The following is a 26,895-nucleotide window of genomic DNA, read 5'->3' on the forward strand; positions in this document are numbered from 1 at the left end:
GTAGCTCTCTTTCCCTCTAAATGGTACGGTACCAAATGCACTCACGCGATGGTTCTGCTTTCGTCCATACAGTTGCTGCATTTGGCGTGTTCTCGGTTCCTTTTCTGCTAAAAATTGGATTGAATTCGGTGTCATGTTACGGTGAGCGTCGAGTGCAAAACGTGACTCGATCGGTGACGAAATGGAAATAAATTGTTTCCACCAAACCAAACCGTCCATCCACCTTCTGGTCGCCATTTCATTCGGAGGTAAATTGGATTCTTTACGGATTCTCGGTCCGTTGTTATGGATCAATGTATTGAAGGTGGAAGGGGGAGTGTCGAACCACTTCAACTCCATTTTCAAAATTTCAATAGAACGATCGAACAAAAACAGAAATCTCCCAAAACGACACATCGCACTGTGTGAAAAACCACTTGAACGCACAATCAAGCGCGTTCCGCGGATCCAAATCGGAATGCGTAACCTTTTGATTCACAACGATCTGCCACGCGCTGATGTGATTGAATGGAGGTTTGCGGCTTTTTTTTCTCTTCTTTTTACAAAAATTCCTTCCAGAGAGGAAAGCAACAAAACAACAACAGAAGGGTAAAAATGCAAAATGAATGAAACATTTCAAGAGCCAAAAGCCGTATGGTGATCGTCCGCGCAATACACAAGGGTCTACCCCCCCAGAGTTGCAACTGTTGCTCGTACCGTTTGATTGATGGATTGATCGCTGTTTTGGGGAAGGTATTTTGTTTATCAAACGCCTCGTTCGGCAGTTTTGTGTGTGTTTTTTTTCCTCCCCGTGCCAAGTCGGTATGTTTGGACAGGGCAAACTGGGTGCAAAAGAAACTATTTGTCGAGTGTGGCCCTCATCTGAGTGTGTTGGCAGCGTAACGTGGTTGTTTTTGGCAAATTTGGTATTTTCTTTCGGTGCTTTATTAATTGTTTTCCATTGCTTTCTGTAGATTGAATGCGCTCGAAGCATTCGAGTGCAAAATTATTTTTATAAATCAATTAAAAATTAAATGAATTTATTAATATTTTTGTTGGTAAGAAATTTCAAGTCTCCAGTAGAGAAGGAAAAACAACAATTTTAGATTGAAAACATCTTAAATTAATTGATACGTCATTTATTTTGCAACACCTTACATTTTCCACACACACAAAAACAAACACAAAAACACTACCCATGATGAACGGACAGTTTGGAATGCAATATCGCTTCTGTTCAAATAACATCATCCATCTTCCCGGTACCCATCTCTGGCCCCCCGGGTAGGGTGGATAAGGATTAAAACAAATGAACCCTTTATAAACTTCAGCATTTTGGGTGACCGATTTTTATCATGATTAAGTTACGACGTCGACCACCATCAGCAGCGGGGAAGAAAGACATCGGAAGCACCGTGCAACTGACACTATCCTATTTTTCCCATCCAAACCGCACAATTAACTATGGCCCGTACGCTTCTTCGGACGGGCGATGTCTAATCGGAGATAGATCCTGCAGAAGGTATCGTTTGCTTTCGTTTGTTCTTTCGTCTACAATTTTCCACACCATGGTCGCCGGTGTTTCGGATCGAAGAATGAAACCGAGCAGACACACAGACAGTGCACTCTCAAGTGACAAATCGTTCGTTCGCGTTTGCACGGAACGTTTTTTTTCTAAGTTCGTCGAACATTTAGTTTGATGCTAGTTGTGCCACGGAGCGGACTCGGGCAGGAAAAGTTTTGCCTGCAAATAAAAGCAAAACAATGGAACCAAATGGATAGCGCTCGGTATCTCGCATTGTTCGGACAGCTTGTATGTGTCCGGGTTTGCGTGAAGCAAATGAGCATCGTTTCATCTTTCGTTTCGTACGGAACAAAGACACTTTGGATACCATTTATGTCTTCGTTCGGGTACAATCTTATTCGGATTTCAATGTGCACCACATGGTGAAGCTTTCCAGCGCTGTTAAGAGATCATTGCACTTGCGTTGGCGAGTCTGTTCTGGTGGTGTAGTTTTACCATCCTTCTTTTCTTTTTCATTTCCATACCATTTCCCTGTAGTTGAGTAGTTGACTCCAACAGTAGAAAACATTATTTAACGCTCCCCGCACAGTGGACGTTTACCGATAAAACGCCACTAAAAGATAAAATAATTTTTTCCTTCATTTTTTCTTCTATCCAACCCCTGGTCTAGAACCTGCTCTTCTAGGCGCCGGTGGAGGAAATGGTTTTCCACCCAACTTTTCACCACCGGACTTCCACCCGTCGGAGAACTGGAAACCGGCAGCCGCCGGTACGCACGTCGGTCTCATGAAGGATCCACCGTTGCCCCGCAATGGACCAACCAACTTCATCCAACCAACACAGCAACAGGTACGTACTGCTGTTTTTTTTTTACTGCCACCCCAAGAAATACCCTCTCAGGTTTCGACATCAAATATGTTCTTATTGCAAACGTACATGCAACCGTAAATCGGAGACCAGCGTTTGGTTTCGAAATGCAATAATTCGGTCAACGCCAGTACGTTGTGGAATGTTATTTCAGACAAAATATTTTCCCTTTTTAATTCGTTCGTTAATCTCTCATGTCGCAGTCGTAAGCGCAAGCGAAAATATTTAAAAAGAAAGTGGGATTATGTCGCACCGATCCAATGTAAACAACTGCATGTGTTTGCATTTTTCCTGTTTTAAGCCATAAAATATGGAGACGCCTGGTGTTTGACGACAATTTAATGCGTGCGATAAGTATGCAATGCATTTGGATATGTGTATTTTCTTTATTTTCCCGATTTTTAAAACGACTTATTGATTATTGTATTGGCAGCATTTTCATCGAAAAAAAACTTATATAAATATATAAAGAATACAAAGAATATTAGATGAAATTCAAAACTCTTCGAAGAATGATAGGATATTTTTAAATAGGTACCTATTATCAAATGCTAGAATTTTGTTCGTAAATGTGAAGTGCAAACAACTAAATATGTTTGTCTCATTCTGTTTTGTACAGTTTTATTTATTCCATTTTTAATACATATGGAGGCGCTTGGTGTTTGACGACAATTTCAACCAATCTATGCATTTAATGCATTTGGAAATTTACATTTTCTTTATTTTTGTGTTTTTTAAAGGAAGTACCAATTATTAATTTGGTGGCATTTTCATCAGAAAAATAAATGTTGTCGTGTAAAAAATATGAGGTGAAATTTACTAATTAATTAGCTCAAAATTCTGTCATATGTCATTCTGTCATTCTGTCAGGATATTGTTGGATATTGTCATATGCTTGCATTTTCTTCGTTAAGGTGTATTGCAAACAGCTCAACATGTTTTGTATCTGTTTTTTTACATTTTATTTTTCCTTCTTTAATACATATGGAGACGCCTGGTATTTTACCTCAACTGAATGCGCCAAATCGATAGGGAATATAATTTGATATTTCTATTGCTGATGCAACCGGAGATTTTGCAAAAAAAAACAACAACTATTTGAATTTTATTTATATGATGCATTTTTTATTCTCCATCAGTACATTCTGCTCTGTCAAAAAGAACTTTCTTCATCAACCAGTTTGTGTTTTATTTAATGGAGAATTTTCACATTCTCTCTGTCTTTCATAATCTCGTTCGTCATCGATTTTGTGCCAACATAAGTTTCCTTTTCGATTGTCGCACACCACTTCAGTACAGTTGTTTTTTATCATTTAATTAAATCTTATTCGTTTTGCGGTGCCACAAGTTCGGATTTGCAGCACACAGCGACACAGATGTAATTGTGTCAACTTCGGGTGATATTCATCGATGGTGTTCCAATATTCCTTTCGATCGATTCAACTTTCGAAGCATCTCTATCGTGGCAAATAAATCTAATAAATCCTCACCCACATTTCATATGGTTTCATATTTTTCATTCAATGTTTTCTCTCTCTCTCTGTCTCTTGTTTCTTCCTTTCCTTTTGTAAGCAGGGAGCAGTGATGATGGTTTACGGACTCGACAATGGAACCGCCAACACCGATAAGCTTTTCAATCTGTTCTGTCTCTATGGCAATGTAGTTCGGGTAAGTAAAACTGGTTCTTGTTTAATGCATAGCATGTACTCGTTTATCCACCATCGTGTATTACACGGAAACAAAATAAAGCAAAACAAAAAATACACGTGTAATAGATTCACGCGAAATGAAGCAGCGGTTTTTTAGTGTGATGTAGTCAGTAAACTTATTTTTATAAATAAGCTACTGATATCACGCATTATGGCGCGATAGAAGAAAAAAAATCATCTCCCCAATCGCATGTTGCCGTAATTTAGCACAACCCCCCGTGTGCTCTGTCGTACACCGTACGATCAACCCTACGAATTATCCGCAAAGCACAAATACTCGGCAACATTAAACAAAAACGCTAGCAAATGGTGACTAATTAGTTCACATTTTATGGCCTGTCACTCACGCGACTGTCAGGGCATTTGGGTGTGAGTGAAACGATTTGGTTGCATTTTCCATCTTTCTTTTTTTGTTCAACTAAACTAAAGAACAAGTCTAATTGGGCAAATAGAGATGGTGGGGTCCCTGCCCTTCATAAATCACATCAATCTGTGCGCTGTGTGGCGCATGTACCGATTTGCTATGAATCTGTGGTGTAAAGGAATGCTCTCAAACCAGGAATAGGATTAGCTCACTGTTGAGTCAATCTGTTGGAATTTGATCTGCTGGTTTTTGAGGGTGCAAAACATGGTTCGTGATTATGAAGCATGTACACACATTTTTTTGTATAAACAAGGTCGAACGAGTACTTGAATGTTTGCCTTTTGGTAATGATTCCTTAGCATGAACAGATGAATTTTTGAAGAAGTGCTTGTGGAGCGGTATATTTTTTTTGAGGGTGGAATTGAATGACCAACATATCTTCTTCTTAAAATATTATTTCTAAACTACAACAGCTCGGTCAATTTATTATAATAAGTAATTATTTTGTATAGTTCCCTCTCACATAAAAGGTTTGGTGTAACCCTGAGCAAAGGACAATTTATAAACAAACATGAATTATTTTAAACTTAATTTCCGTTAAATGAATTTGAAAGTAATTCAAATATTGTTTTTTTTACAAAGTATATTTAAAGTATAAATTTCAGTATTGCCATTTATTGTACAAAATTCATTTACCAAATATTGTTACGTATTTCACTCTCTTTATCATTCACATTCTTTTTATCACGTTTGTAAATATTCGCATCCCTTTTTTCTGATTTTTTTTTCCAATAAAAAATCACACAACAGCTTGGATGCAAATTACGGTTTTCCGAGCACGTTTCTCATAAGATATCCTGATTGTCCCATCAGGGTACGCATCCGCTTTTTTGTTGTTGCTGCTATTATTCTTCACGCGTAGCCGTATCTGTGGCTGTCGAACGTGGTGTGGAATTTGTAAAAGTGTTGTGGCTTTGAAGTACAAGACCACAGCAAACTGATGTTCTACTCAACCCTCCAATCATGACACTGTGGTAGTGCAATTGCAATGGTTGCATGAAGAAAAACATGACAAGAATTAACACCGTCGGCAGTACAGTAGATAGGAAAGATTCACCAACAGTACCGCACTTGTTTTATTCCGTACTGTACAATCATGTCTTTTCAATTCCATTCCTTTTTCCATGCATTTCAATTTGTTTGTGAAAAGAAATTGTCTCTATTAGAACGTTTGTTTTTTTTTTACCGTGAAAAATACAACTCACATCACTTTTGGTACATCACAAACTCGGTTTTTTTTTCTCTCTGGAAAATGAAAATGACTGTACAGAAAAATGCCAGAATATAGATTGAATAACTAACCAAGTGCCAGCGGGAAAACGTACATTGCCGGCGCACACATGACAAGCGTTAGATTTGAAAAATACGTTTTGCAACTGTCAGGTGGAGAACGACCGGGTAAAATACTACCTTTCTGGGGGGCGAAAAAAATACTTCATAAAATGAAACGATTTTGTTTCCTTCTCCACGCAACTGTCAGTTCAAGCTGGTTTCCGGTCGTTCCGCAATCGTTTTGTGTTTCGCCCATTTTGTTTTATCTCCTTCTCTATATACACCTTGGGCGACAATAAGATGACGATGATGATAGTACAACAATTTCAGTGACGAACTCTCTGTACAGTTTCGGTTGCGCCCATTTTTCGAAAAGCATCCTCAAAGCATTCTCTAGTGAAAATGCAATTGTCTAAAACTTCACCCATTATTGCTTTTCCCTAGCCAGGTGGCCATTTTTAGACACAATACCCCAAATCCCTTCAAAACAAACATACTGTACCTTGATGCGAATTTTCCATGATAACCGCAACAGATGGTGATCGTAAAAATTGGTTCAATGGAGCACACAGGAACACCTTCTGTAGCCGGTAGAAGCTTGAAGTGAAACCTCTCTCTTAATATACATATCTCACTCACACAAATACAACAGAAAATAAACGGTAAGGTAAATAGCACTTGCTGGATGGAAATTTCTATCGTAAAGGGTGAGCAAAGGAGAAAAAACGGATATAAAAGCATCAAGCACATCTAGCTATAACAGTCGGTAAGTCGGAAACGGAAGTAAAGGAAATAAAAAAAAACACCGACAACGAAAACGAAGTTCCGGAAACAAAGCGGCAAATGCGTTGCGTGGAACAGGGAACGGAAAAACCGAGTGTAGAGAGAAAAATAAAATCGACTCGTCGTTTGGAACGCATTTTTTCCATCCTGCCATTCCCAAACCTATTTCAACTTCATAAAACTGGATCTTCATTGCGCCGTTTTGTTGCCTTTTTTTTCAAATGCAACTTCAATCCCAAAGCTTTGGCACTTAAATCTTCTCGAAGTGGTAGCTAGATCGAACAAAGCTGCCACAAAAACCTGAGAAACGTTCGATACGTTAGGTGAATAACGAAAAAAGAAAAACCCCCATCGCTTGTAATATTTGCGAATGATCTCGTCGTGTCCGTGAGTCGATTGTGAACCGATTGAAATCTGCACGTTTCGAGTGTTTTTGTGTGTGTGTGTCTGTGGGAAGATTTTTCAATTCTTTCCCGTAACTGGACTTAATCTTTCCAGAAGTAAAAAAAAACTTTTATCCAAATGCGTTCACCATATGGTGAAAATGAAACAAAAGAAAGCTCTTCTTTCGGTGAAACTTTTCATCGAGAGTGCGTTTTTTTTTACTGTTGGTGGGTGTACGTTCATAAAACTTGAACGTATGACTACATTAAGCTCACGGGAAGGCACATTCTCGCTTGATGGACCGTAAAGATCGTAAGCCACTGGGAACCGACAAGGACCAACCGCGCTGCAAGACGAGATGCGCTTAAATCGTGTTGATCGATGGATCAATTTAGAAGCGTAATGCCTTTTTTAGGAATAAAAACACAATGGAGTAGAACTATCATTACCGGTTCTAAAAAACTTGTGCAACGTGAAAGGGGGGAAAAAAGAGCTAAAGCCCATATTCATCCAGCAGCTGTCGGCCATAAAGCAAAACCCTACGAAACAATAACAAACTTCGATGGGTACATTATTCTTCTGCCGAAAGCCGGCACTCACTCTAACGGGTGTAACAAATCAAAGACAAAAATCGATGCAACGACCGCCAGTATCTTCACACGGTATCTAGATTTAAAGCAAAAAAAACGCACTTTTTGTACTCTAAACATCACAACGCCAGCACTGTCTCAAACTGTGACCTGTGTAAATGTCTGGTGGGAAATTGCGTGCTTCGCGCACACAGCACCTACCATTAGCAGCCCTCACGATGCGTTGAGTGCGAATCATTTCAATCACAATGATTTATGCCCAAGTGAGCGCTTTCGCACTTCCTGTCTGAGCAGTCACACGAGACCGATCTGGGTTTTTTGGTTGTGACATTAGAAACAAACCAGGAAGTAACTTTAGGGGAAAAAATCGCCGCATAAAAAATGCAAATGTTCGAAGAACACAGCGTTAGTGAACGAACACCATTCCCCTTGTGTCTCTGGTGTCTGTTGTGATACGGAAGAGTGAAGGCATTCTTGTAACGCTTCGATCTCAATGGCCCCCGGGGAAAAAAGAGACCCAACTGTTCCAAGTCCCCCTCGCGAATCCCCAAAACCGAAACATCATCAAGCGGAAAATGGGAGTTGAAAATAGCCTCGACGAGACGGTACCGATAGCCGCGGCTACCCTGTTAGATTGGACGTCAACCCAGCCCGATAGTGATTGGAGCAACGTGTAACCGGTGGCAGTCACGGCAGTCGGGGGAAAACCCGGTGGAAACGGGGCAGAATAATTAATTTCAATTCCCTTTCCCGATGGTATACTGCAACGGGTATGATCATGATAGCACTTTTAGCCAATGATCGTACACCTAGACCGGTACAACCAAAAACACAGCACATTCCTTCACGAAAGAGTGAACGATCCTGACCGGTTTTTGGGGTGGAGGTGAATTCTATTTCATTCCGTTGTTATTTTCTGGGAAATGCCGCCACCATTTTCTGTTGTTGTTGCTACTATTGTGTGGCTTCGGTTTGTGTTCATTACGCGCATGAATGCCACGGACACATGGTACAACAAAACTACTCCCAGAGGGGTTGTCATTCGTCTGTAATGCTGCTTTGAGCCTCGAGATGAACGATGCGAAGGCCGTTTGGATGAGGTGGTTTTTTTTTTGACAAAACAAAAGCAAATCCTTGCATGATAACGTGAGCTGAACGTGCCAACATTTCGTTTGTGACTAATTGGATTTAATGAACCTTTTCGGTAGATTAATTCAAGGATCGTTTTAAAGTTATCTCTTTTAGAAAGATCTTCTACTTGCAACGCTTGGTGCCGTGACCAGGATACTATTTCAAACTTGTGTTTTTATTTCATTCTTCTAAGCATTTTTAACACGATTTTTCTAAATGAACTAAATCTATTTATCTTAAAAAGAGATAAATTTGTCTCATTAAACTTCAAAGGTAAAATCCATTTTGTTGAAGCTGTATTCGTAGCGAGGGAAAAACGTTTCCCAATTAAAATCATTATAGCAGCTTGATATGAGTTGTGTGCATTTCCCGGTAATAGATTCCTAATAGATACACATTACACACGTGAAACAATTTGTGCGGATGTTAGTAAGCTGCCGAGCAAGCATTTAATTTGCAGAGTGCATTTCGCAAATGGAATGGGAATTACGAACGTGCGAGCACATAATTATTCACACTAATGAAGTCAAATATTGGTGTAATGACACATAATTCGAATCCGCACCGGGATTCGGAGAATTTTAATGCAAATAGGTGTGATAATTAATTTGGCTCATGCTAATAAGCTTAATAAATGCGTTTTGCGTTCAATTTTTCCACTCGCACAGATAAAGTTCCTGAAAACCAAGGAAGGTACCGCCATGGTCCAAATGGGTGACGCCATCGCAGTAGAACGTTGCGTCCAGCACTTGAACAACATTCCAATCGGAAATGATGGCAAAATTCAGATCGCGTAAGTAGCCGTCCCTTGGTGGTGAAGGTTTTTTTTTTTGAAAAATATTTGCATGTTTAAAAAAATACCTTCCCTCGTTTTTAGATTTTCCAAGCAGAACTTTTTGTCCGAGGTCACAAACCCGTACACCCTGCCGGATCATACGCCCAGCTTCAAGGAATATACCGGCTCGAAGAACAATCGCTTCCTGTCGCTGACGCAGGCAAGCAAGAACCGCATCCAACCGCCAAGCAAGGTAAGCTTATGTTTGAGTTTTCTTTTTTGCGACCATATTTCTAACGTTACGGCGCTCTGTTCTTGCTTTCCTCGTACAGATTCTTCACTTCTTCAACACACCGCCAGGGCTAACCGATGAGCAGCTGATTGCCGCGTTCAGTAGCAACGATTGTCACCCGTCGCAAGTACGCATGTTTCCACTGAAATCGGAACGCTCCTCGTCCGGGTTGGTTGAGTTCCCGAGCGTCGCCCTAGCCGTCCAGGCGATCATGAAGTGCAACCACACCGCCATCGATCACAAAGGTACGATATTGTGCGCCTAACGTCCACCTTCCACACCATCCATCTCACAACGCACGTTTCCTTTCGTTTTAGGCACAAAGTTCCCGTTCATCATGAAGCTCTGCTTTTCGTCGTCCAAAACTATGAACGGTGCGTGGAACAATGAGAACATCGAGAACATGAAGCAGGGTTCAGCCGTCCCGACGACGCCCGGTGCCGAGGATGAGCCGATGCAGGCGCGATAAATCGATCGCGCCCTGTTCGCTGCATGCTGCATGGCCGATTGCTTTACAGATGAGCCTCTATGCTGCGGTTCCCGCGATCCTCAAGCAAATGAAAAACCGTGTTTTGATGGAACTACGGGTTCATCCCTGTGTGTTTTAATGTGATGCTAATGAGACGAAAGGAAGAGGAAGATAAAAAAAGAGAAGGAAACGATATTAATTCATACAAAATCGTAACCCCAGGGGGTTTTCGCCGGTCGATCGCAGTTTCATCGTCAGCCAACAAATTCATCACGTTCATCGTAAGAAATCACCACCGTTTTTTTTTTGTTTGTTTTTCTGTCGACTACCGACAGACAGGCAGCAATTCTAGTGCGGCCTCCATCTCACCTTCCACAAGCATCGCGCTGTGTGCTCAGTTGTGAGCGCACGTGCGTTGAGGAGTAATAACGTAAAACGCTCATCTCGTCTATCCACATTGCGCTGCAACAGTAGAGTTAAGCTGAACCGCAAAACTAGCAGAACTAGCACTAACCATGCCCGGTGCGTTTGCAGTTCGCAAATAGGATTGTAAAACATGGCTTTGCAGCATAAGTGCGCGCTGCACTCACGTTCGTTCTATGATGAGCGCAAGGATTCGTCCAGTATAGGATACAGTAATGGTTAGATTGTTTAATTTTTTTTATTAGCAAAACCGCAGCGAACATGAATGGTATGGCGCAAAAACACGAAAGTAAACCACCGGAAGATGATAGTGAAGATTGATGAAGACGGACGACCAAGCGCAGATGAGGGAACTGTACCCATGTACTACTTAATCAATGCAGAACACCCTCCCTCGATAATGCCCTATTGGCTGTACCATAGGTGGACAAACCACAAGCAGAACGATATCGCTCGTAATACGAGCAGGATACTACTGGATCTATTTTTCTTCTTTAATTTCTTTACTGCTTTACAATCGAATTCCCACATCATGCAACAATCGTCACAATCAACTAGAAAAGAAAAGACTAGGAGCTGAAATGCGCAAAACGAAAAGGATAAGCAGAGAGTGAGAGACAGGAGCGAACAAAAACATTGGAAAGATAACGACTATAAATCGGTAGAGGCAAACGAATGAAAGCTTTGAAACCAAAAACAGAAAAAGAAAGGAAAACAGTTTAAGCAACACTGCAAATGGAAACAAATCAGCCGGAAATGCCGGAAATGGCTAACCTGCAGTAAGCAACGTTGCTTTCCGGATGGTGTTTTGCAATTGGCTAAGGTGGTACGCCGTGTGTTCGATTTTTAGACAATTAAGTAAGAAAACACCTAACGTTTAAAACCTACCATCTGTCCCACTTATGACTTATATTCCCTAATGTTGTTTTCCTTTAAAATTTACCTTCTATTTTTGCCAGTTACATTTACGTTCATTTCTTTACCAACAACGTTAGCATGATCACGTTTCAATTTGTAATCAAAAACCTTTCTTTCCCTACCCTTTGTGAGCCCCTAGGTACATTGATACAACAAAACAAGAGAAAAGACATTATTTATTGTTTACTAATTTAGAAGAAATTGCGTAAAATCCGGGAGAGTGGAAAAGAGCAAGCGCAACAATCTGATGCGCGGACGAGAGTTTAAACGAAATGCCTAACAGACAGAGGGATGCTGTTCCAGCTAGAAAAGGATAGTAACAATTGTAATGTGCAATGCTGGACCCTCTAGCTCTCTTCCGTTTTTTTTACGGCTCTGGCTTGCTTTCTCTTGTTTCTCGCTCTCCCGGTACGCTTGTTTGTGATGAACAGAGTGCGTGCGGATGGAAGTCCTTGAACGGTTGACCATGTATGTATGAACGAGATCGTGTGCGCAAGATCATGTTTGTTTGTGTGCTTACTTTGTGTATGTGTGCCTGTCTCTGTATAACGTTAGTTAATGGTGTGCAAGCAGGATTGTATTCAGTTTGTTCGCTTTTTCTTGGTTCACTCGATAGTTTCTAGTTCAGGCAAGATTTCGTGGAATGAGAATCTTACCTGTGAAATGGTAAGAAATAAGCTAGAAGAAAGATTGAAAATATGGGAAAAAAATTGGCGCAAAAAAACAAGGGAGGAATGCATAGAAAATAACATTTATGATATGTTAAGAATCTATCTTAAATAGCGAACAAACGGTTGGGCACATGTGAAAGATTGACGAAGGAAATGATATTGTAATACTGCATGCGCACGAAACGCAAGGCAAGGTAGAACAATCAATGCGGTGTACACTTGAACTCAAAACAACAACACAACACACACCCACTAATACTAACAAACAACACACACAAACACCGTTGAATTCAGTTTTATTTCGTAAGCTATGTGCAACTAGTTTCGTTAGCTTACCGATGCATGCAAAACAAAACACTAATAAGCTAACAGCATTGGGAAATTACAATCAAACAAGCAAACCCACACAATCGAAAACACGAAAAGGTACTAAATCAGTTACTGCTGGGTAACACGTGGAATGTCACGTTGAGACAAAATTCATTAAACTAAGAACCTTATAGTTTTAGTACGTTCGAAGCAGTTTAAGCTTGTGTCGTTTAGTTACACACTTCCCGCGCATACACGCGCCTGCAGACAAAAACCAATCAAAACAAAACCTTCTCACAAAACCCCAGTGTACACCTACAGCAAGAAACACCCAAAACCGGGCAGGCCCCAAAAGCATAGAGGCTATACCAGCGCATGAAACAGTACAGTACACTCCTCACGTTACAGCATAAACATAAACAAAAACACCACTTCTAAAACATTTACCAAACACCACCCAACCCAAACCACACACCGCACCGAACGCACCGAAGCCGCCACGTTTCGTGGACATTTGCTGCGGAACCAAAAATCAAACAAACAAACTAAAAAACAAAAGAGCAAAACGTAAACCAGAACCAGAAACATCGAATCCGACTGCGTAACGATTCTTTTGTTAATCACTTCATCTTCATTATCATCATTGTTGTTTTTTTCTTTTCTTCTCTTTTTTTTGATAGTGTCGTTTAACTCTTATGTTATGTTAGGGCGTTTGATGTATAAGACAAGTTTGTTAGAGCTTTTTATTATTATTATTATTAACTATTACGATTACTGGTTAGCTCTTAGTTTTAGTCGCTAGTGCAGCAAATCGTGTACGAGTTATCGTTTTTTTCTTGTTTTCTCTATTTCTTTATGCTGTTTGAGTAACAAACAAAAAACAAAGGGAAAACGTGTGTGTGAATGGGGAGTGAGAAAAGTTCAAACAATACAACACACAAAATCCCCATCACAGCTGCTCATAGGATCAAACACGAACGAGACAAATGTGCAATCGAGAGAACTTTACTATCAAAAGAAGAAACAGTGTTTAGTTTCTTTGTTTTTTTTTTGTTTCTTTTTGTTTTTAATTTAAGTTGAGCACTTCTTTTCGTTTCATATTTTTTATTGTTTCAATAAAGAATAGATGGAATTCAGCTGGTATTGTTTGCCGTAGTAAAATATGTGAAGAAACATATTAGCTTCTTCGCGCTTCTTGGTACTGAGAAAGGAAAACGTTGAAAAAGAATAGCAAACAGGTAGAAAAATGCAGCACCGACGAACATCTGAAATCGAACCTGAACCTGCAATGGCCATCATCATCTATCGATTATCCAGCGGCAACTATCATTTTGTTTGTTTTTTTTCTTCTTTTGTTTTTAGATATTTTTTTCCTTCCCTCCTTTTCTTCAGAATCTACATATCCTAGTGAAATGAACTCAACCAAGGGTGCGCCAATGGCAAAAAGGGAAAACAAAAACACAAAACGGATAGGAAACACATACTACTAGGACGATTGCCGAACAACCGGAAAACCCGACCCGTGTATTGGGACGCATCTTTAAGGCGACGCTCTGTTGGTACGATCCAAGGGGAAGGGGGGCAAGATCCCTATTACAGAGGAAGGGTGACGCCCCAGAGAAGAATTATACACCTACTTATATTTACACAAGTAAAGAAGTAAAGACATTAGTAGCAATTTAAGCGCGAACGAAAGTCGGGTTTTGCGGATGGAAAATCCGGCTGACGGACAGGTTCTTCGGCTCTTCTAGCCAGCAGAACAAAAAATGGTTAAGAAGCAGCATTCTGCTAAATGCTGCTGTGCGTAGGAAGTTGTGCGTGTGTGTGAAACAAATAATCAATAATAATAATGTATATGGTGGTCCAATGTTGAAAAAAAATATCATTTTACAGCTAAAGAAACAGAAACCGTATCTTAAACCAGTGAAAAAAGCAAAAAAGTTCGTAAACAAAACGAAACAACATTCAGCAAACGCGCTCCAGCAGAAAAGCTGTAATGTGTTTTTGATGGGCAAATTATGGTAATGGCAAGCCAGTTTAAAAACAAAATGGCCCTTTTAGGAGGCTTATTTATTTACCCAATTTTAGCGACAAACGTGAGAGAAAGTGTAAACGTGAGCGAAAGATTTTATGATAAAAGAAGAAGTAAAAACACGCTCCCCACACAGTACGCTTTGCTACAGTGTAACCCACCAAGATGGTCTGTAACTTCTGCTAACTGCGAGAAGACACACTAAAGGAATGATATGCAATCACTATGCCGTATACATACATATATGTATACATATATATGTGAATGGTTTATGTTTCTCTTTTTATTATCGACTGTTACAACTAACTCTTTCTCTACCGGAAGCTATACAAAGCTACAATCATGTTACAGTTACAACAGCTAGACATAATGCGTGCTCTCTATCGCTAGCAAAATCAACAAATTTGATACGGATCGATTGAAGTTAGTGGTTATGCTTTCTTTTTTGTTTAGTTTTAAGTAACCATCCTTTTACCCACTGTCAGGCTGTGGATGTGTGTATGTGTGTGGTTGGGTGTTTCTTGTTGTTTTAAGTACACGTGTAAAGAACACTAACGAATCGGTGCTATGGGGCAGTAAGCAACATACGAGCTCTCACGAGCCTGTTTCAATAATAAGTGCAATCAAGCGGAAAAAAGAAGATTAGAAATCGTTAATCAAGTTTAAGTTTCATATAATCAGCTCAACGTATGTTTTTAGAAACTAATTTAAAAAACAAAAGTTCACGATACAGTCGCTCCCCCCCACAGTCTGTTACGTGTCTGTAGTTGTTGTTACACTAAAGAAGAATAGTTTTTCCTATTTCTTGTCCTTTTTTCATCCCTCCATTTTCCTCACCCTTCCTATCGGTTTTCCGTCCTATCGCCCATTTGGGGGGAAACAAAACCTTAACCTAATCAAACCGCAAAAGCAATCGAACGAACGAAGTAATCGTACGGGAAATAGTATTTTTGCTCAATCAAAGCAACCGAACCCTTGTTTCGGTTGTCGGTTTTTCAGTATCGTCAACTATCGTTTTGCAAAACATATGTGCAATATGGCGTGCAAAAAAAAAAACAAAAACCACATCCACCACAGGATTCAATCACGTGTTGTATTCATGTATATTTATTAATTACTAGCTTCATAAGTAGTCTAATTTGTGCGCGCATTCTGTGAACGTTGGGTGGTGTGTGCGTGCGTGTGTGTATGTGTTTGTCGGGTTTTGTTGTTCAAGCAAATGGCAAGTGACAGCAATGGCGGTTATTTCTTATTTCCCCCCGCGGAAATCACTGTAAGGAGCGGAACGGCTCCTGGAAAATCTATTCCCACCTTTAATATACACAAACAACAAAATAAAAACCTTAAAAGAGAATCTACTTAACAAAAGAAGATAAAGAAAAAAACAAACAAAGCAAACCCTTAAAACCGAACCCGCGTGGAATGTGTGTAAAAAAAGTAAACAAAACAAAAATGTGAGTTAGGAATGAAATAGTGAAACGATAGTGTGGTGTTTTTATTTAATGGTGATGTGTGCTTAAAAACAGAAGAAGAAAAAAAGAGAAGCAAAACTGAACCGGATAGCGAAGAACACAATGCGCAACGGGGTGTGTGCTCGTGCTAGCAAATTACGACAATATTTAATGGTTGCGTTAGGAAAAGCAGACGCTCGTGCTTGAGCAATAAAATGTGGCGTTTTTGGGGTTGGTTTGCGAACGAATTGAACATATCGATATCGGCGCAGGAGATTAGTGTGCTTTGTTTTTGTTGTTAAACTGGAAGAAAGGTCAGAAAAACGTGGTTCGTGTTTTTTCTTTGTTTAGTTTTCCTTTTATTCTTTCATTGTCTCCCATTTTCCTTTCCCCCTGACATGGCGCTAGCGGGTTTCTGCGTTCTTCCCTGTCAGCGTTAGTAGTGGGTGGGCATATCTATGCCTCCGTTGGCATGGTTTTAGTGCAATGTTAAGCTAAGGTGTCCCTCCCGCTTATCGGTACATTTGTGCGGGTGGTTGGAATACCCCCTTTTTACAGAATCGACCGGTTAAACATTTATTAGCTCTGCTTTAGATTAGTGTGATGGTAGTGTATTGATAGTTTAGTGCGTAAACCCTAGAAGTCCTAGAGAGCAAAAAGAAGCAGTAAAACAAAAAACCAACAACAATCCGCCTATTCCGCTATAGACTTGGTTCCAGTTTAGTAGCATGAGTCGGCTTCTTGTGAAGTTTGTGGCAAAAATTTCTACACCTAAAACTGTAAAACATCCAAGTCAAATTAAATGCCTCCTGAGAAGTCTTCGATAAATGCGAAGATAATGATGGAGCAACATTATTGTGAGCGAAGAAAATGGTATAAAGAAAAACTTGACACAATTAGTGTCGTAATGTGTGTGAGTGTTGATGGAAGGAACGCAAGATATAAAACATACACACAGAAGTAAGATTGATTGATATACTAATAGCATTATTGTATTAAAGGAAACAAATAAGATGAATTCTAAGCAAAAGTAGGCTAAATGTTAGTACTAAAATGGTAACAAAGAAGAAAAGCAACTTATTAAAAGAAAAACGGGGAAAAAGGAGAAAGTAAGCAAGAAACAAACAAGCAAAGCAAATCAGAAAAATATAACACGGCCGCTTAACTCTCAATAACAAAGAAACATTCAAAAATACAAAACAAACTGACCAATAGAGGAACAAACATTCTACAACAAACAAAGGAGCCAAACGAAACGAAAACCTACATACAAAAAGAGATAGAGAGAGACAACATTCAGGCGATGAAAATCTTTATCCCAAATACGCACCCAACTCTCCCATTCTATGTGCAAACCCCCACACCAACGCCAAGCGATCATGTTTGGGAAGGTTTCGGTTTGGGCACGGATTGCATGTCGTGTGCATAAAACGGCAAGTGTCAATTATTTTTCTCTAAAACAAAAAGCAAACAAAACAAAACAAAAACATTGCAAAACACACCACACAGAAGAAAGAACAAAACACAAAAATGTATGTGCCTACGGAACTTCGGAACTCGAACTTCAGCACTCACCATCTTCTCGCAGCCGAATGAAAGAAATGGGAAAAAATAGAAGTAAAAATACGTTTACAGAACTGTAAAAAACCCCAAAATCCACACTCTGGACACACGAAGAACACTGCAGGCACACTGAGGACACACAATATTGGAAAACAGAGTAACTTCTCGATGGCTTTTGCGCTCGAACTGGAAATGTTTCGGTTCAGTTTATTAGTAAAACAACCCCCCAGCATGCACGACAGGAAGTCTCGACACAATCGACGGATTAGGACAGAACGACGTGCCAAAAGAGAGAGAGAGAGAGAGAGAGAGAGAGAGAGAGAAAAGATGGAAAATGGAAAGTAATCAAGATTATATGTAACTGTGGCTTTGGTTTGCGGCATATGAAGAAAGTTAGCTAATTTTATTAGGAAAAGGTGACATATGGAGAAATGGCAGAGCAAAGGTAGTAAATTTTTAGCAAAAACTTGTTGTGAGAGTATGGGTGTGTGAGAGCAAATGCACGCGCCCGTGGTCGCGTACGTTCACTAAAACAAAATGGCCCACGGTATGTGGTTAAATGGATAGTTGTTTTGCTTTGTGGTAATATTTTCTGTTTTTGTTTCAACTTATTCAATTGTGTAAATCCTTCTTGTTCCTACTCTGCCAACGATACGTGCTGATACATAAGCAACAACAAAAAAACACAGATTAAAACACAACGAAATCAACCATTTCCGTTCCATCTCAGTTTTGTTGGTAGATTGTAATTGAAATTGAAGCGTTTGAAATGGTCCATTAGAAGAGAATGACAAGTGTCTAGGACGCAAGCTAGAACTGACAAGTTAGAACAGTTAATGAGTGGCAAAGTTGATGAAAGCTATCACAGCTTTCACACTTTGACTGCTTTTTTTGAGGAAAAAGTTATAGTGCACCTTCTTGACAGTCGGCTTCACAAGCAGCCGTTAAAACATCGAAGTGAAAAGACAGCAATACGCGACACAACACATTTACATGCACACGAACACTAACAGGAAGGACACTGCAGCAAAAACAAACATCTACACAGAGAACAAAGAAACAGAACAACGTGTGGTATAGTTCAATGTGCCAACAAAAAAGGGACAAAGAAAAGCTAAACAGTAAACAAACAAAATCCTACACAAGCCGAAAGAAAATATCGAAAGCGCGAGATAATATAAAACGTTAAAAGACAAAAAATGGAAAGCGGAAAGCAAAGTAAAGAAGGGCAAAGAACAAGCAAACAAACACGAAGAAAACAAAAACAAAGTAAGTAAGATAAAGTAAATAAATATCTGACCTAAGAGAGAAACAAATAAATCTAGAACAAAACATATCGTTTGCGAGAATAATACTCTTTATCTTTATCTCCTGGCGCGCGGAAAACGGTGGAAAAAAAAACGGTGCTCACTACTTCTACTACTGCTGCTACTACTTCTACCACCAACAACAACACCACCACACCACCACAACCACCACTACTACTATCATTACTACTACTATCACTACTACTACTACTACTACTACTATATCTACTACTATCGCTGCTACAGCTGCAAAAGCGCCGTAAGCATACACGTATACATACATACAGTACATGAGGAAATACATTTAATACATACATAACAATGCATACATGCGTACAAAAGACGTACATTACATTAGATGGATTACGTGCAACAAGTAAGATAACGACGAAGGGAGTCAATGGGCAAAATTGTAGTGAAACGTAATGATGAAAATATTACACTTTCCTTCAGCGATGTAGACGCGTGATTTAACGTTAGAAGCCAACAGAAAACCAAACATACACCATCACTTTGTTTGGCATATTTGGGAAAAGAAATGCAAAAAAAAGGTGATGTAAGCTGCACCGTGTAGTTGGGGCTAAGATAAAAGGAATGGTTCTCCGGTATGGCGGCGTTAAGCTAAATACATTATTAACATAAATGTTACACACTTAAATATACATGCGCTACACCACGTACACACTACGTTTCACCAAGTAACGCTATACAGAACAACAACAAAAAAAAGAAAGAAGGAAAACACTAATTAAACACATAAAGAAACGAACAAAGCAGATGTAAAACACTTAAACGCGATAAGGAAGACAGAACATAGTAGAACCATAGCGACCTATAGTAGATAAAATGGGTGGAGGTACTTGAAAAGTGAAGTAGATAAAAGAGAGACAAAGAGAGAGCGAAAGAGAGACAGAGAGGGGCCGTTTGTTGTGTATTTAAACACATGAAACATACGATATAAACGAGAATACAACATTCGCTAATATCCTTTTTATCCAGCACTCTCTATCTCTCTCTCTCTCGCGCTCTCTCTTTCTCTATCTCTTTTCCTGTTGCTGATACAATAACACTGTAGTAGTATTATCCGAACGATCCAGTAGAGTTTGCTGCAAACTAAGCCGTGTGAGTTCCCGAAACATACAACAACACAACACAACTCAACACGATATAAACGAAACGATAAAGTAACACATTGCATAACGCGTATCACGTACCAGATAAATGTCGCTGTAGTAGAAACAGTATAGAAAGCGAAAAACAGAGAGAGAGAGAGAGATCAATTATAAAGGAAACAATGTCAGGAGAGCATAATGTCATATCTAAGATTGGTGATAGAAGTAACACAACAACCAGTTATTACACACAAATACACATGAACACACACCCCTATTAACACAGTAAACGATCGTGAAAAATGTTTGGTACAACCAGTGTGTCACAATTATCACAACTCGATTGCAAAAACATCGGTATAATTTGTTTTCTTTTCGCATACAACATTTGCAAATCATAAAACCGTAAAATAGTAAAACAAATTACACAACAAATCCCCAATCATAAATGAAATGATATTTTCTTCTCCCGCATGAAAACAGAAACAACTAAAACAATGAACACAGAGATACAAAAACGATGCAAACGCATAACATAAAATCAGTCAAAAAAAAAACAGAACAAAATATACAGATAACAACAGAAAAAAGCAGCAGCAGCAGAAGCAGCAAAATAAAAAGCAAGAAAACAAATACATAAACAAACAAAAAATTGCTACTAGATTTGCTAGAAACGTATAAATTAATATACCCCCCCACTCTCTTACATGTAAAACAAAAAAAAAGTACATTAATACACGCATTATACATTTAAACACTGATGAAAAAGAGAAAAAAAAACACAAAACAAAACTTGTTTCTTTTGCTTTTTCGGTTTCGTAACGTTCGTGTCTATCGGTTTTTCGTTTGCTTGTCAAGTTAGTCAAATCCTTACTGTGTGCTGTGCCACCGGGATTCTTCCATTTGTTCGATAGTGTTTGAGAAATTATTATGTTCGGTTTTTTTATTTCTGTTTCATATTTTATCTTTTGTTTTTTATACTTCTTCTACATTTGTTAACTGTTTTATTTACAGGGTTTTAAGTGTTATTATTTGTTTAAACTCATTCATTTTCTTTTTTTTTTCTTTCATGTTTTTTTTTATTCTAACGAACGTTTACCAACAAATTCCGAAACCCGAGCTGAACGAGAGCTACACTACAGCCACCAAAAACGTAACACTAAACAATATCACCACCACATCAACAACAGCGCTTCCACCATCAGGTTAGATAGCAAACAGTTACACTACTGCGTCTTGTCCATCTTGTTCGTCTGTTCGTCTGTCTGTCTGTCTGTCTGTCCGTCTGTCTGTTCCGTGTTTATCATCAAAGCCATTTGATGCTTCATTTGTCCGTTTTTTTTTGTATCACGACAGTGCATGGCTGCATTTCCTTCTTCCCATCGCTTTCCTACCGGCGTTCTGTAGCGCAAAAACCTAGGGTAAGTAGTATTGATATCCTTTTAATCGTTTTTTCTAAAGGTTGTATTTTAATTAACTGAGCAAATGTTTCTTGAAAAGTGAAATGTATTTTTAAGTTACATTTAAGCCACCTTCCGCGTCGATATAATATCAGTTCAGTCATTGATGAATGGTATTCCTGTACATAGTTCAAGTATATTAAAATGGAACTTTTCGGTGACTTTAGTGAAGCTGCACACCATAAAATAGTCAATTGTTTGTAAGACACATAACTCCAACATTATCACACCATTTGCACCATTTAGCCGGACTGGTTGTAGGCTGTAGGACAGGTAGCAGTAGTCAAGTAAGTTGCACGCAACACATCTAAACCATTCGCTCCAATGGTAAACTTAGCAACACGAAATGGTAGAGAATCAATTCCAGTATCAAGCTTTGCACGTACTACAGCATATAACGTAGTGTGGATTTAACCGTAGATTCCTTATGAAACAAACCAAAAAAAACAGTCCATAAACCCGGAAGCACTTGCAATATACAAAACAAACAAATCGAAACCAAAAAGGCGGTATGGTGAAGATTTGAAACTCCCTGGCGCTCCAGCCGCAAAACAGTCGCAACCAGTCCTGACTGTTCAGTACTGACTTACCGTACTGGATATTAGACACCTGGTAGAGTACTGTTCCCCACCTCAGCTCGCACTACCCACAGCACCCGTAACATCTACAGTCACACCCAGCAAACCGAAGCATACGATATCATAACAACAGAAAATGATGTTAAGCAGAAATCTCTACTGTCAATTATTAAAGTATTAACGGAAGGAAAAATCCCCCAAAAAAGAAACTGAACCGAACGAACGATAAAAAAACGTGCGGTGAAGTGTTGTGTAAGCGTAAGGCTATACATAGTTATAAATATACAACCGATAGGAAAAAAGAAAGGGCATGGACCGAGGCAGAAAAAAGGGACAAAAACCCCCGAACAAAAACGATAACATTAGCAAAACAAGTAACTAGCTAGAGATATTAAACTAGACGTTTAAGATAAATCAAAGGATACGTTAAAACCACAACAGACATATTAAGAGAGATGGAAACACAATCGGAAACCAGTAGCCGTAACACCCAATCAACCGTTTCCGTGTTTGTTGGGTTTTGTTTGTACAGTTCCTATTTTGATGGTGCTGTAATAATGTTCCACAATTTAATACTGTGGTAAGAGCTGTTGGTATGGGAATTATATCAACATTTTGCTGTTCTGTTGACATCTTTATTTACTGTTATCGTTAACACGTTCTTCACACTATCCCACCTGTCCTGTTATTATCGCTGCCATGAATAATGTTCATGTTGAATAATTATAGTTTTAAATTTAAATTTTGTTCTTTTTTTATGGAAACTATTCGCTTTTATCCTTTTTCTAAAGCGTAACCGTTTTTTAATGGAAACGAGTATGGTAGTAAAAAAAAGATAGGAAGGCTCGTTTGTCTGTAAAAAAAGGCCAATCAAAGCAGCAAATGCCGAGGATACACGTTTTTTGCGCAATGTCAGGGATCAATGTTTTAAATGACTGTAAACTGTATACACCTGTCTACCAAAGTATCTATTAGAGCTATTGGATCTATTTACTATTTTAAGGCAATGACAAAAAATAAATATGCGAAAAAAATACAAAAGGGCAAAACTTGTGTGTGATACACAGCCTACATCGGACGTATAAACTCTCTTAAACAACTACTACTACATATACACATCATTCACTGTCGTTAACTGTCGTAGAAAACTAAAGTACTACCAAAAAAAACCCAATACAAATACAAAACTAGCCAACGGAAGACAGCAAAGTAAACAGAACCGAAACACAAACGAATCAGATGTAACAGCGCCTACTATACTACTAACCAATCATCGTGTCGTCCATCTTTTTGCCCGCCGTGTCTATGCTGATGCTGATATAGTAGTGTGTTTTAAATGGAGATGAATCGAGAAAGAAAAAAAAGAAACATAAAATCTTTAACGTAAAAGTTGTAAATAGGTAAAAGAAAAGATAAAATTTCAGTAACGCTTAGTTCAAGCGTTTAGCAGAAAGAGAGAAAATCTTACAATTGCAAACAAGAAAAGAACAACCAAAACGAAAACATACAAGATGAGGAAAAAGAAATGAAAAAAGAGGATATTATTGAGCTACAGCTAAAGGAAGTTAAAAAAGCAGTTACTATGTAAGTAATTGCAAAAACTTACTAGAAACCATTTGCAACATAGTTCTATTTAGGTGCTTTATTCCGCTTGATGAGTCTTCTTAATAAGGAAAAAGTCAGAAAGAAAGAAAATGCTATTCTTGTCTGCTGATGAAAACCAATCTTGGTGTGTTATAGGAAGAGAGAGAGCAAAAAAAATGGCCAAATTGAGTTAGCTTTCATGATTATTAAATAAGTAAGCTGTTTGTTATGGAATACAAACATACAAACCAACAAATCTGCACAAAGGAAATGTAGAACAGACCAAATCGATATTGAATCGAATCGAAGAAAGATCTTCCAATGGTTCTTTGATGGGCATCATTGGAAAGTACAATAAAATGATGAAAGAAGTGTAGCTAATCGTGAAAAAAAAACCCAACTCCAACCTAAGCGCATCTAAAAGGCAAACAAGCAGCATTACATATACTCATGCAAGATGCACTGACTAAACAAAATAAAAGATACAAACAAACTAATGGTCGGTATCAAACAACCAACATGGGATGGACGCTATTATCATCAGTTTGAAACGCCTCTAGAAAACGCTCACATTCATAGTTTATCACATCAAATACGCACCCAGTCGCACATGTCAATTTCATGTAAAGCAAGGCACTAAACAAAACAAACTTATTTAAAAGGAAGTTATTGCTGCAAGTAAAAGTAAGTGGAAAAGCAAAACAATCCCAAACATAACAAAGGGATAAAACAAACAAGAAATACTAAAACTATCCACATAATAGCAGCACAAAGTGGTGATAGTAATGACAACGATGAGGTGACGAATGAAAAGAAAAGAAAAAAAACTCAATTGAAATAATTAGCGAACGCAAAGCGGTGCACACCATTTTCATCGAACAGTGAATAATCGGTACCAATAAAAAAAAATAATTACAAATAAGAAGTAAGAAACAAAAGTTGAAAAATCAGCAACAAAAAAGTAACGCAAATAAAACAATCGAAGACGTAGAAAAATATTTCACGCCAATGGAAAATGGAAAATGAACTTCATATCACAAGCTGTTAAAAAGACACTTTATGAACTGCGTGCAAATATTTAAAACGTGTGTTTAATGTTTTTTTTAAGTTTAGTTTCATAATAATTAACACCAACACATAAAGCGGTACTTTGTTTTATTTTTGTCACGTGTGTAAATTATGTTTGTCACTCACTGTTCTAGTGACAGCATGCGAACTGACAGCATGTCACGCGTATAACATACACATGTTGCGCTACATGTGACGTGTTTCGAATGTTTTTTTTGTCAATTATCAATCAAGGCCAGTCTGCTATGGCATAATTCGTTTGTTAAAATTCGTTTTGATAAACAAATTGATTTCAATTTCAAGTGACAAAAATAAACTATCACATTGGATTGATTTGGGAATGAGCGGCAGTAAAGTGACATTTAATTTATAAGAAATGGTACAAGCACTCGAATTTATCCTAGCCCGACGACACACTGCTGTCCTTGAGCTATTTATCAAACGAACTTTATTCAGCTTGTCTGACTAGAGCAGATGAATGATTGTAGAATTATCTCTCGTGCCAGAGCGCGCACACCAGACGCTGTTGACATTTTTATTCCTGTTACCGGTTTGACACACATCAGCAGCGGGAAAAAGTTCACGTAACTCAAACAGCACGTGCAGCTCTTTTATCACACTTGCCATTAGCTGTTTCCTGTGGATGGTTGCAATCGTAATTTAACCTGCAATCACTTGTTTGTCTTACCGGTAATCTTAATTGTAGCTCGTAAATCCTGTTCGACAGCTTACGCTGATTGGATTCGGTACGAGATGTCGTAGAATAACGCTTAAAAGGTAATGATATTCTCATAAATTATTTTCTTGCTGTCTTGCGCAAAAGATGGAAGTCATTAAACAAGCGTAAACTAACCCTATGTCCCTTGTCCGATTCGAATAAATTATTAATTTTCCGATTTTAATTTCGCAGACCTAGCGAATTAATTAATCACACTGATAACATTTGCTAATGAAGGTGTTTTTTGATATCAAAACAAATTACCATAACGATTGATGTTATTTAAAAATTGAAATTTTACTCAAAACTACCAGACCGCCACACTCTCTAGACCGGCTTGAAACGTGAGAGAAGCATCGTGAGTGTTCCATTTGCATCAGCTTTATCTGCCTATTTTTACATAAGGAAAAACAAAAAATGTAGAACGAAAAAAAAGAGATGAGTAAACAATTGTACAACATCGCCAATTCATAACATTTTTTTTTCGCCGGCTCAATGTTGACGCAAATCGTGTGACTCGTGAACCGCCGCACAGCGTCAAAGTACAATTTGTGGCGTCAATTGAACGTTACCTGTTAGATCGCTTCGAAACGGTGGAACAGGGGATCGGGTGATTGTTGAAATGCATTCTGCCCTCAGTGTCAAGTCAGCAGTCGCATTCCGTAACGCCTAACACTAACACACACACCCGCGAACGAGACACACCCCCAAGCGTGTTTTATTTCCCTGCTGCTGACCGAACACTCAAGGTTGTTAAGTTAAGAAAAAAAGTACCCCCAAACACCACCACTTTCCAAGAGTACGCATACAAACGCATGGAGAGACCAAACACGCTTGAAAATGGCGCGAACGTGGCGGGGGTTTCACACGAGACGAGCCCACCAGCGACCCGGATCCACCTGCCGCAATTTTATTGGCATTAAACCAACTGCAAACCGGTCTTTGCGTGTGTTTGTAACTGGGTGTAATGCGCCTTTACCATGACGTCATGAAAAGGGTGATTTTTTTTATTTCTCTTATGTCTTTCGCTGTACTTTGTTCACATGCTACTTTATTTATTCATTCCAATCAACGGTTGGTCAACGCTACTCAGACGAACAAACAGACCCCACTCTACGCAAACCTAACATACATGACTCATTGAGGTATGAGTATATGAGTGCGTGGGGATCGAAAATCTGATTTTATCGAACGGGTGCAACGTTGCATCATACAAACGAAAATTTACGAACAAAGCCATTTCTATTCAGTCAGTCAAGGCATTCTATTATTTGATTTATATATTGTGTATTCTATTATTTTAAATTAAAAAAAACCCAATTTAAGAATATGATTATTTACTTGAGTTATTTCTATGGTTGCAATTGTAATCGCAATGTAATTTAAAACTTCGAAATGATTTTCTAATATTTTTTAAACATTATGAATTTGTTTTAAAAAATAGCTCTTGTAAGATATGCCTCTTTTAAAATTGATATAAAATAGATTACCTTTTTTACGA

The 26,895-nt window shown here is 38.7% G+C and overlaps 1 protein-coding gene across 14 annotated transcripts in view; it reads left to right on the forward strand.

The window, feature by feature from the left end:
* LOC125768381 (heterogeneous nuclear ribonucleoprotein L) overlaps positions 1-17,606 on the forward strand; it is a 182,837-nt gene extending 165,231 nt beyond the window's left edge. For 7 of the 14 annotated variants that reach the window (XM_049435957.1, XM_049435964.1, XM_049435959.1 and 4 more), the window contains 6 exons: positions 2,169-2,353; positions 3,944-4,039; positions 9,333-9,457; positions 9,542-9,692; positions 9,772-9,976; positions 10,049-17,606. In XM_049435957.1, coding sequence (XP_049291914.1) covers positions 2,169-2,353; positions 3,944-4,039; positions 9,333-9,457; positions 9,542-9,692; positions 9,772-9,976; positions 10,049-10,200 — 914 coding nt within the window. In that variant the 3' untranslated portion in view covers positions 10,201-17,606. The remainder of the gene's footprint in view (positions 1-2,168; positions 2,354-3,943; positions 4,040-9,332; positions 9,458-9,541; positions 9,693-9,771; positions 9,977-10,048) is intronic. The other 7 variants (XM_049435961.1, XM_049435967.1, XM_049435969.1 and 4 more) reach the window with 2 other exon arrangements.
* The last annotated feature ends 9,289 nt before the right edge of the window (positions 17,607-26,895 follow it).

Source organism: Anopheles funestus, chromosome 3RL (genome assembly GCF_943734845.2).
Source record: "Anopheles funestus chromosome 3RL, idAnoFuneDA-416_04, whole genome shotgun sequence".
Lineage (NCBI taxonomy): Eukaryota > Metazoa > Arthropoda > Insecta > Diptera > Culicidae > Anopheles > Anopheles funestus.